General features: G+C 37.7%; 2 protein-coding genes across 2 annotated transcripts in view; one reads left to right on the top strand and one right to left on the bottom strand.

Annotated features, from left to right (window-relative positions):
* The window catches only part of LRRC40 (leucine rich repeat containing 40), a 56,219-nt gene extending 44,874 nt beyond the window's left edge, over positions 1 to 11,345 (bottom strand). The window contains exon 1 of the mRNA XM_065889416.1: positions 11,195 to 11,345. Within this exon, the coding sequence (XP_065745488.1) occupies positions 11,195 to 11,345 (151 nt within the window). The remainder of the gene's footprint in view (positions 1 to 11,194) is intronic.
* A 134-nt stretch (positions 11,346 to 11,479) lies between these two features.
* The window catches only part of SRSF11 (serine and arginine rich splicing factor 11), a 54,853-nt gene continuing 53,258 nt past the window's right edge, over positions 11,480 to 13,074 (top strand). The window contains exon 1 of the mRNA XM_065873061.1: positions 11,480 to 11,566. The gene's annotated coding sequence lies outside the window, so the exon portion shown is untranslated. The remainder of the gene's footprint in view (positions 11,567 to 13,074) is intronic.

The raw sequence follows: 13,074 nt of genomic DNA on the forward strand, positions 1-13,074 counted from the left end.
TTAAGGCACTTGCCTCGTGTTTCCATTTCTAAGAACTGTTTAAGAATTAGCTTGTTTTGACGATCTATTCACCTGGAAGTGTAGTTTCTTTCTGGAATTATTTGTTATAAAATCTGGATACTTTGGTTAATTCTCATTAGCTTTTTAGAATATAACAGTAAATTCCATTAAGACAATCAGAAGTCAAAATACAGAGTTAAGCTAAATAGTAAAGCAGAACATGGTTAATACAGATTTAAGGATGGTTATTTAAAATCTTAGTAAACATATGATTTGTGTTACACTTTTTATTGTGTCACAACAAACTGTACAAACTGAACATGGCAAATTCTCATTACCCTAAAACAGACAACATGACATCTTGTGGCCTAGAAGCCCTAGACCTATTTACTTAATTCCACAAACAGAAACTAACCAAACTGCTCTCTTCAAGATAAGGAATGATAGCCTTACACCCATATTTCTCTTTCAAATAATATGTTTTCCAAACTAATTTAATTGGCTTATTTAATAAATCATCCACTTACTAATGTTCTCGTCAGTTCAATAGTGTGGTTTCCTTTAGAATTTACAGCATTCTTTTGCTCCAAACACTGGCCCCTCTTACTTTCATTGAGTTTTTGATAAGTCACTCAAAAACATTCCTACACTTCTGTTCTGCCATGGTCATACAAGCACAAGGCAACAATCAATATCTCCTTTACAATTCTACTTTCATTTTATCTGGTCCAATGAAAAAGAGCTGCAATATCTATATTGAACAAAAGATAATATATTCCCACACTGCTGCTCATAAAAAGAGCTGTCACTTAAAATTTCCAGAATATTTCTAATGTTCTTCTTTGAAGCTGGTTATTATTAGTTATTTTGTTTGGGTATACCTTTCTAAGTAACTTATAGAACTGACACTAAGAATGATGACTCTAAAACTGCCAACAATATTTGGATATTTAAATTAATCACAATATTCATAAGACAGACTATTATCTGATTATTTTAATGACTCTATTTTTCAAGTGTTCCTGAAAAATGTACAAATAGAAGTCAAAAAAGCAGAATTCAGTACAATTCCAAATTTGTTAAAAATAAAAAAACAGAAAGTAAATTAAATATATTCACACACAAAAAAAAATTATAAAAGAAAAACCTCCAAAATATCAACAGTGATAACCGTAGATGGTTATTTTCATTTTTTATGCTGTATATAGATTCTACGTTTTCTATAGTAGACATATTGGTTATATAAAGAGGAAAATAATAAATAGTATTTTTACAGAAGAACTAGGACCTAGTTCTTTCACAAAGGAACTAGAAAAGAAAGCATATCTAAAAACCCTCAAGAGTACACAGATTTCAGTTACAGGTAAATATTTATCTGCACTGTACGGATACCAGTTAACAACCCCATCTAGTTAGTAAAATGCCTCACAGCTCTTACAAGTGACCTCATTAAGAAGAATCCATTTCAGGAGGCCACCACTTAAGAATAACAATCAATAGAATTTTTTTGGGGGCGGATAAATTGGAAGACTGGGATTGACATATACACACTACTATATATAAAATAGATAACTAAATAATAAGGACCTACTGCATAGCACAGGGAACTCTACTCAGTACTCTGTAATAGCCTATATGGGATAAGAATCTAAAAAAAGAGTCGATATATGTATATGTATAACAGATTCACTTTGAAGTACACCGGAAACTAACACAACATTGTAAATAAACTATACTCCAATAAAAATTAAAAAAAAAATTAAACCAAAATAAAACAAGAAAAAGGTAACAAAATGGAAAGAATGAAAATAAAATAATATAGATTTAAACTCAAATGTATCAATAATTATATTAAATGTAAACAGATTAAATGCTGTGATTGAAGAAAAACAGATTATAGCAACCATGCTACAGGAAGGCCTGAACTACCTTTCCATTCTTAAAACAGAAAATGATATTGAGGCTCTTGGTGCTACAGCCAGGAGTCAGTGCTGTGCCTCTCAGGTAGGAGAGCCAACTTCAGGACACTGGTCCACAAGAGACCTCCCAGCTCCAAATCAAACGGCGAAAATCTCCCAGAGATTTCCATTCAACACCAGCACCCAGCTTCACTCAACGACCAACAAGCTACAGTACTGGACACCCTATGCCAAACAACTAGCAAGACAGGAACACAGCCCCATCCATTAGCAGAGAGGTTGCCTAAAATCATAATAAGTCCACAGACACCCCAAAACACACCACCAGACGTGGACCTGCCCACCAGAAAGACAGGATCCAGCCTCATCCACCAGAACACAGGCACTAGTCCCCTCCACCAGGAAGCCTACACAACCCACTGAACCAACTTTAGCCACTGGGGACAGACACCAAAAACAATGGGAACTACGAACCTGCAGCATGCAAAAAGGAGACCCCAAACACAGTAAGATAAGCAAAATGAGAAGACAGAAAAACACACAGCAGATGAAGGAGCAAGATAAAAACTCACCAGACCTAACAAATGAAGAGGAAATAGGCAGTCTACCTGAAAAAGAATTCAGAATAATGACAGTAAAGATGATCCAAAATCTTGGAAATAGAATAGACAAAATGCAAGAAACATTTAACAAGGACCTAGAAGAACTAAAGATGAAATAAGCAACAATGAACAACACAATAAATGAAATTAAAAATACTCTAGAAGGGTTCAATAGCAGAATAACTGAGGCAGAAGAACGGATAAGTGACCTGGAAGATAAAATAGTGGAAATAACTACTGCAGGTCAGAATAAAGAAAAAAGAATGACAAGAACTGAGGACAGTCTCAGAGACCTCTGGGACAACATTAAACGCACCAACATTCGAATTATAGGGGTTCCAGAAGAAGAAAAGAAAAAGAAAGGGACTGAAAAAATATTTGAAGAGATTATAGTTGAAAACTTCCCTAATATGTGAAAGGAAATAGTTAATCAAGTCCAGGAAGCACAGAGAGTCCCATACAGGATAAATCCAAGGAGAAATACACCAAGACACATATTAATCAAACTGTCAAAAATTAAATACAAAGAAAACATATTAAAAGCAGCAAGTGAAAAACAACAAATAACACACAAGGGAATCCCCATAAGGTTAACAGCTGATCTTTCAGCAGAAACTCTGCAAGCCAGAAGGGACTGGCAGGAAATATTTAAAGTGATGAAGCAGAAAAACCTGCAACCAAGATTACTCTACCCAGCAAGGATCTCATTCAGATTTGAGGGAGAAATTAAAACCTTTACAAATAAGCAAAAGCTGAGAGAGTTCAGCACCACCAAACCAGCTTTACAACAAATGCTAAAGGAACTTCTCTAGGAAAGAAACACAAGAGAAGGAAAAGACCTACAATAACGAACCCAAAACAATTAAGAAATTGGGAATAGGAACATACATATCGATAATTACGTTAAATGTAAATGGACTAAATGCTCCCACCAAAAGACACAGATTGGCTGAATGAATACAAAAACAAGACCCATATATATGCTGTCTACAAGAGACCCACTTCAGACCTAGGGACACATACAGACTGAAAGTAAGGAGATGGAAAAAGATATTCCATGCAAATGGAAACCAAAAGAAAGCTGGAGTAGTAATTCTCATATCAGACAAAATAGACGTAAAATAAAGACTATTAGAAGAGACAAAGAAGGACACTACATAATGATCAAAGGATCGATCCAAGAAGAAGATATAACAATTGTAAATATTTATGCACTCAACATAGGAGCACCTCAATACATAAGGCAAATACTAACAGCCATAAAAGGGGAAATCGACAGTAACACATTCATAGTAGGGGATTTTAACACCCCACTTTCACCAATGGACAGATCATCCAAAATGAAAATAAATATGGAAACACAAGCTTTAAATGATACATTAAACAAGATGGACTTAATTGATATTTATAGGACATTCCATCCAAAAACAACAGATTACACATTTTTCTCTAGTGCTCATGTAACATTCTCCAAGATAGATCATATCTTGGGTCACAAATCAAGCCTTGGTAAATTTAAGAAAATTGAAATTGTATCAAGTATGTTTTCCGACCACAATGCTATGAGACTAGTATCAATTAAGGAAAAGATCCGTAAAAAATACAAACACATGGAGGCTAAACAATACACTACTTAATAACGAAGTGGTCACTGAAGAAATCAAAGAGGAAATTAAAAAATACCTAGAAACAAATGACAATGGAGACACGATGACCCAAAATGTATGAGACGCAGCAAAAGCAGTTCTAAGAGGGAAGTTTATACCAATACAATCCTACCTTAAGAAACAGGAAACATCTCGAATAAACAACCTAACCTTGCACCTAAAGCAATTACAGAAAGAAGAACAACAAAAACCCAAAGCTATTAGAAGGAAAGAAATCATAAAAATCAGATCAGAAATAAATGAAAAAGAAATGAAGGAAATGATAGCAATAATCAGTAAAACTAAAAGCTGGTTTTTTGAGAAGATAAACAAAATTGATAAACCATTAGCCACACTCATCAAGAAAAAAGGGAGAAGTCTCAAATAAATAGAATTAGAAATGAAAAAGGAGAAGTAACAACCTACACTGCAGAAATACAAAAGATCATGAGAGACTACTACAAGCAACTCTATGCCAATAAAATGGACAACCTGGAAGAAATGGACAAATTCTTAGAAATGCACAACTTGCCAAGACTGAATCAGGAAGAAATAGAAAATATGAACAGACCATTCACAAGCACTGAAATTGAAACTGTGATTAAAAATCTTCCAACAAACAAAAGCCCAGGACCAGATGGCTTCACAGGCGAATTCTACCAAACATTTAGAAAAGAGCTAACACCTACCCTTCTCAAACTCTTCCAAAACAGACCAGAGGGAGGAACACTCCCAAACTCATTCTATGAGGCCACCATCACCCTGATACCAAAACCAGACAAGGATGTCACAAAGAAAGAAAACTACAGGCCAATATCACTGATGAACATAGATGCAAAAATCCTCAACAAAATACTAGCAAACAGAATCCAACAGCACAATAAAAGGATCATATACCATGATCAAGTGGGGTTTATTCCAGGAATGCAAGGATTCTTCAATATACACAAATCAATCAACGTGATACACCATATTAACAAATTGAAGGAGAAAAACCAAATGATCATCTCAATAGATGCAGAGAAAGCTTTCGACAAAAGTCAACACCCTTTTATGATAAAAACCCTGCAGAAAGTAGGCATAGAGGGAACTTTCCTCAACATAATAAAGGCCATATATGACAAACCCACAGCCAACATCGTCCTCAATGGTGAAAAACTGAAACCATTTCCACTAAGATCAGGAACAAGACAAGGTTGCCCACTCTCACCACTCTTATTCAACATAGTTTTGGAAGTTTTAGCCACAGCAATCAGAGAAGGAAAGGAAATAAAAGGAATCCAAATCGGAAAAGAAGAAGTAAAGCTGTCACTGTTTGCAGATGACATGATACTATACATAGAGAATCCTAAAGATGCTACCAGTAAACTAAGAGAGCTAACCAATGAATTTGGTAAAGTAGCAGGATACAAAATTAATGCACAGAAATCTCCGGCATTCCTATACACTAATGATGAAAAATCTTAAAGTGAAATCAAGAAAACACTCCCATTTACCATTGCAACAAAAAGAATAAAATATCTAGGAATAAACCTACCTAAGGAGACAAAAGACCTGTATGCAGAAAATTATAAGACACTGATGAAAGAAATTAAAGATGATACAAATAGATGGAAAGATATACCATGTTCTTGGATTGGAAGAATGAACACTGTGAAAATGACTCTACTACATAAAGCAATCTACAGATTCAATGCACTCCCTTATCAAACTACCACTGGCATGTTTCACAGAACTAGAACAAAAAATTTCACAATTTGTATGGAAACACAAAAGACCCCGAATAGCCAAAGCAATCTTGAGAATGAAAAACAGAGCTGGAGGAATCAGGCTCCCTGACTTCAGACTATACTACAAAGCTACAGTAATCAAGACAGTATGGTACTGGCATAAAAACAGAATGATAGATCAATGGAACAGGATAGAAAGCCCAGAGATAAACCCACACACATATGGTCACCTTATCTTTGATTAAGGAGGCAGGAATGTACAGTGGAGAAAGGACAGCCTCTTCGATAAGTGGTGCTGGGAAAACTGGACAGGTACATGTAAAAGAATAAGATTAGATCACTCCCGAACACCATACACAAAAGTAAGCTCAAAATGGATTAAAAACCTAAATGTAAGGCCAGAAACTATCAAACTCTTAGAGGGAAACATAGGCAGAACACTCTATGACATAAATCACAGCAAGATCCTTTTTGACCCACCTCCTAGAGAAATGGAAATAAAAACAAAAATAAACAAATGGGACCTAATGAAATTTCAAAGCTTTTGCACAGCAAAGGAAACCATAAACAAGACAAAAAGACAACCCTCAGAATGGGAGAAAATATTTGCAAATGAAGCAACTGACAAAGGATTAATCTCCAAAATTTATAAGCAGCTCATGCAGCTCAGTAACCAAAAAACAAACAACCCAATCCAAAAATGGGCAGAAGACCTAAATAGACATTTCTCCAAAGAAGATATACAGATTGCCAACAAACACATGAAAGAATGCTCAACATCATTAATCATTAGAGAAAAGCAAATCAAAACTACAATGAGATATCATCTCCCACTGGTCAGAATGGCCATCATCAAAAAATCTAGAAACAATGAATGCTGGAGAGGGTGTGGAGAAAAGGGAACACTCTTGCACTGCTGGTGGGAATGTGAATTGGTACAGCCACTATGGAGAACAGTATGGAGGTTCCTTAAAAAACTACAAATAGAACTACCATATGACCCAGCAATCCCACTACTGGGCATATACCCTGAGAAAACCAAAATTCAAAAAGAGTCATGTACCAAAATGTTCATTGCAGCTCTATTTACAATAGCCCGGAGATGGAAACAACCTAAGTGCCCATCATCGGATGAATGGATAAAGAAGATGTGGCACATATATACAATGGAATATTACTCAGGCATGAAAAGAAACGAAATTGAGGTATTTGTAATGAGGTAGATGGACCTACAATCTGTCATACAGAGTGAAGTAAGTCAGAAAGAGAAAGACAAATACTGTATACTAACGCATATATATGGAATTTAAGAAAAAAAAAAGTCATGAAGAACCTAGGGGTAAGACAGGAATAAAGACACAGACCTAGTAGAGAATGGACTTGAGGATATGGGGAGGGGGAAGGGTAAGCTGTGACAAAGTGAGAGAGTGGCATGGACATATATACACTACCAAACGTAAGGTAGATAGCTAGTGGGAAGCAGCTGCATAGCACAGGGAGATCAGCTCGGTGCTTTGTGACCACATAGAGGGGTGGGATAGGGAGGGTGGGAGGGAGGGAGATGCAAGAGGGAAGGGATATCGGAACATATGTATATGTATAACTGACTCACTTTGTTATAAAGCAGAAACTAATACACCGTTGTATAGCAATTATACTCCAATAAAGATGTAAAAAAAATGTAGGAAATAAAGCATTATAGAAATCATGCACTGTATATAGCTGTTAGGTAGTTAGTAAAAAATATATATTGTTCTTTCTGAAAATTGGAATGTTTTTGTTATTTGTTAGCTTTAAATTTTTTGTTAGCTTTAAATTTTTTTAAAATATATTATGATTTCTTTCAAAATAAAAATCCACATTTGCTCTTAAAAAAAAAGAATCAACAGAATTTTAACTGCTTTTTGTTGTATACAGCAAAATTAAAGGCTAGGTTCTATTTTTCCAATTTAAAAACAATGGACATGACTGCACTTTACAAATACATTTATATAATCATATAAATATAAAGGACGAAAGAAAGACCTGGAGTATACAATCCGCCCTCTGCATCCTTGGGTTCCACATGTGCATATTCAACCAACTGCAGATCAAAAATATTCAAGGAAAAAAAAATCCAGAAAGCTCCAAAAAGCAAAACAAAGGCACTCCTAGGTTTTTACCCAAATGAATTGAAAATTTATGTCCACGCAAAAACCTGAACACAAAGAGCAGCTTCATTCATAATTGCCAAAAACTGGAAGCAACCAAAATGTCCTTCGAAAGGTGAATGGATAAATAAAATGGTACATCCGTACCATAGAATATCATTCAGTGTTAAATGAAATGAGCTATCAAGCCATGGAAAGACATGGAGGAACCCTAAATGCACATTACTTAGTGAAAAAGGGCAGTCTGTAAAAGCTACATACTGTATGATTCCAATTATATGACGTGTTGGAAAAGGCAAAACGATAGAAAGAGTAAAAAGATGAGGGGTTGGGACTTCCCTGGTGGCGCAGTGGTTAAGAATCCGCCTGCCAATGCAGGGGATACGGGTTCGAGCCGTGCCCAGGAAAAGCCCACATGCCGCGAAGCAACTAAGCCCATGCACCACAACTACTGAGCCTCAGCTCTAGAGCCCGCGAGCCACAACTACTGAAGCCCACGCACCTAGAGCCTATGCTCCACAACAAGAGAAGCCACCGTGATAAGAAGCCCTCACATCACAACGAAGAGTAGCCCCCGCTCTCCACAACTAGAGAAAGCCCACATGCAGCATCGAAGACCCAACACACTTATAAATAAATAAATAAATAAATTTATTTAAAAAAAAAAAAGATGAGTGGCTGCCAGGGCTTCTGGAGAAGCAAGGTAAGGAATAAACAGGTAGGGCTCAGGTGATTTTTAGGGCAGTGAAAATATTCTATATGATACTGGAATGGTAGACACATGACATCATGCATTTGTCAAAACTCATAGAACTGTGTAAGACTAAGAGTGAACAGTAATGTAAATAATGGACTTTAATTAATAATGATATATCAATATTGGCTGATCAATTGTGACAAATGTACCACATAATGCAAGATGTTAATAATAGGGGCAACTATGAGCTGGGGAGAGAGGGTATACGAGAACTCTCTGTACTGTCTGTTCAACTTTCTGGAATCCTAAAACTGTTCTAAAACAACCTTAAAGTACGGTTGTTCGGGGGGAAAAACAATTTGCTATTGTTGTTGCTGTTAAAGTATAGGATTCCGAAAAGAGACAGGAGGCTTTATTGTAGACGCTTAGGGGCAAGATTTCAAAAGACTTTTTTTGTTTGTTGTACTAAGAACTTTATGCTGAATCTTGTGGGCTACTGGGAGTCATTAAATGTGAATGACATAGTAAGATCTTTGTTTTGGAAAGATAATTCTTGGTAATGGCACTGATTTAGAGGGTGAGATTTAAGACAAGAAATTTAGGAAACCATTTAGGAGGCTATTGCAATAATAATAGCAATGGCCAATTTTTACCATGTACTTTTTACCATGTACTTTTATGTGTATTATCTCATTTAAACCTTAGTAGGTTCTATTCCTACTATCACATTATAAATGAGAAAATAAAACACCGGGAGATTAAGCATCTCAAAGTTACATGAGCAAAGGTATGGAAATAAGAAGCATGGCCCCATACTGGACTACAAATAGTTCAGAATTACTGCAGTTTGGATATCAAAGGCTGAAAGACAAGAGATGAAGTTGAAGGCTACAACTAGATAAAGAAAAACCTTTTATATTATGATAACACGGATTCCTTTTTTATATATAAGCTATAGATACCATATGCCTCTCCCATTTACATCTTTTGTCTCCTATGAAATATTGTACCTTCAACATAATTTGCTGAGTACCTAGTATGTGCCAGATATTATGTTAGGCTCTGTTTATACAATAATGACCTAAACAGCCCTGATCCATGTCATCATGAAGCTAGGAGTCAAAATTCATTTGCTCCCTGAAACTTTAATAGACTAAACCATCTGGATCCAATCAATAAGTACATTCCAGCACACACTTAGTATTTGGAAGTACTCATTCATTTACTTATTCCTTCCACAAATGTTTAATAAGAATCTACTATGTACTAAGCACTATTTTGAGTGTTAGGGACACAACAATTAATAAAACAAAGCTTCTTGACCACATACAACTAATACTCTAGCAGAGGAGAGAAGACAATAAACAAATACATAATATAAATTCTGATAGTAATAAATGCTATTAAAAAACAGAGAATACATGTTAGCAATGGTATTTAGATAGCGTAGTTAGGAAGGGCCTATCTGAGCAGAGGATAGGAAGCAGAGTGAACCCTAGTCAGGTATCATGTAGAAAGTTCCAGGCTTTGGAAAAAGCAAGCGTATATATGCACATCTGTAGTTTTAGAATACTAATGTCCCCATTGATTAAAAGCTTTTCTAGGTACAGCAGAGATTTTGTCATATACTCTTTCATTCATTCAGCAAGTATTTGCTTGAATGGTCAACTCTATACATGGCACAATAAAAAAAGCAATCATTACAAGGAAATGGAAGCTTTTAATCCCAGGTAGCCTTAAACCTAAATGTAAGCAGAGGAAAACAAGAGGAATGCCATAATCTCTCTCTCCCCACTTCCCACTCCCTCCCGTATACAACAGAAAATCAGAAGAGCATCTGGCTATTATTTGTTCATGGTGTCCAGATTTGTGCTTTTTATCTTTACTAGATTTTCAGGATGGCCACAAATTCACTCAGTATGACATCCATCTTGATCTTCAATTTAGGATAATGTTCATTATTCCTTTTATTTCCTCCTGTTCAGTTGCACACAGAAAATGGTCTTGATAGAGAACAGTGACATTCACTCTAAGTTCACAAAGGAGCAGATAAAATACAGAATTTTAGCGCTGATAACTGCCCTAAGTGATTAAATTAAGAGGAGGAACAGAGGGCCAAAGAAACAAAGCATGTGCCCATCACTTGATAGCTAATTTAGTCAAACATTATGTTGTTATTCCATAGAATGTAGGAATCCCAGAAAGCGCCCCGTTTAAATTTTAACCGTATTCCCAGCACATTCGCTGCACCAGACACTCCTGGAGCGAAAGGAGGAACAGAACGAGCTGACCGAACCAGTGGAAATGTTATGTGCCTGAATTCGAGCACCGGGATCCTGGCTAGGAGCCTGGGCAAAAGGCGGCCAAACCCAGGCCAGAGGAAAGGGAGGCTACGTGGGGCAAGAGCTTTCTGCCAGGTCGCACAATCGGGTCGTACCTCTGGATCTTACCTTCACTGAGGTTGCGGCCCGACAGGTTTAACTGCCCGCTCTTCCTCGCCGCCTTTAATAGCCCCTGGGGTACGGAGGCACCGCGGTCTCTCCTCTCAGCTCGGAACCCCGCTCGGGGATCCCGCCCAGCTGCTCCCTTCAGCCGCGACATGTTCAAACCCGGTGTTCAGAAGCAGAGCCCCACCAGTGACGCTTAAAGGTGGCGCCGCGGAGCCGCCCAGCCCCTGTCGGGAGCGCGCGCTCCGTGCGCCGGGCCTTCGCTCTCGGCGGCGCGGCTCGGATGTCGTCACCACCAGCGTCTGAGGCAGGAGGACCGAGGGGCCCTTCCCGTTGCCGGTGCCGGCCTTGTGTCTTGGAAATTACTTCGCTCAAGTAAGTGCGTTTAACTGGCTGAAGAGGGGGTTTGAATTTATTGTGGGCACTATTACTGAGACTCCAACCTTCTCTTCTGTGCTCCCGCGGCGGCGAGGGTGTCAAGAAAGGATAACCTTCTCTGCTCCCCTCGCCTGGCCGGAACGTGGGCCTTGACTAAAACTTGAGACCTGGGCGCGGTCTGCAGCCTCTCTGGACCCCTGCCTGTTTGTCGCTTTTGGTGCTGGCGCCAGACCTCCATTCCGCGTAGGAAGTAAAACCAATTTCTGTTCTTTGGGTCTGTACTCCGACTCCTAGCCTTAGTGCACCTCGACTGTTGTTGTATGGAATTCGTAGCCCAACATAGGAGGTAGTGTGAAATGGAAGGGTTGGCAACAGAGAAGGAAACACAAAAAAAGAAAAAAAAAAGCTTCATAATGAATGTTCTCTCTACCGGACGGTTTAGGGAAGCCAAGTGGAAGCGCAAGCTTGAGTGTAGCGAGAAAAGCTTAGATTTCGGAGCCCGAGAGCTACGAGTTCGAATCCCAGTCCTTCTGTAGCTTACAAACTGTGTAACTGTAGACAGTTTACTTGACAGCTTTTAAAGCCCACTCCTTTTTCATTAATGTAGGGTTAATCATTCCTATCTCATTCGGGTTTTTTGAAATAATTAAGCGAAGATGAAGTTTTAAATATTGAGAGCTTGGTGAGGAAACGGATTCCATCCAGTTCAGAATGGAAGATGAAAATTTTGTGTAGTAAGTCGTATATCTTGGACAGTTAGTTTCTGCCTGAAATATACAGCTTTAGTGAGTCATTCAATAAGTAATTAATAACTCATCCTCTTTAGTATTGTCCTGGGTGCTAGACTTTTCTTTTGCCTAAAGTAATTTTGTTTTAAAAAGCCTTCCCCCGGAGATATCCTTTTAACCCCCCATCAGCTCGGCTGGGGATCATTAGGATAATTAAAAGGTAATATGACGGCCAGCTAACAAATTCTACAGCGCACACAGTTTTGCCTGAGTCCACGTTCTTGCCAGCCGTAAAATTAGGTTTCTAAATCCTGACCCCCCTTTTCTTCTTAATTCTATGAAGTCCTTTGCATTGAAAGTGAACAGCAGAAAACTACCAGTAATTACACTAACAGAGTGGGTTTTAAAGCAAGGAACATAGCAGTTTTTGCAAGGTCGCTAATAAACACCCCCCGACCCAAGTTTGTCTTGACAATAATCATTATAGTTACCTTATTGGGCCCTAAGTATCAGGCTCAGTGCTGATAATACCTCTTTTACTATCTCTTATTTAGCACAAGGATCAGTTTTACAGGTGAAAAAATTAAGACTAAAAAGGATTAAGAAACTTGCCAAAAGTCGTAAGTTTCTATAAGTGGTATGACCAGGCCTTTGAACCTAGATCGATGTCTCTCTCTAAAACCTTTCTTATTAATCATTATGATTTCTCTAGTGGCTTTTATTTCACCATTTTCAACTTTTGTCTTTGAACCATTTTTAGGGAGACTTCAATTATGT

Source organism: Phocoena phocoena, chromosome 1 (genome assembly GCF_963924675.1).
Source record: "Phocoena phocoena chromosome 1, mPhoPho1.1, whole genome shotgun sequence".
NCBI classification, from domain to species: domain Eukaryota; kingdom Metazoa; phylum Chordata; class Mammalia; order Artiodactyla; family Phocoenidae; genus Phocoena; species Phocoena phocoena.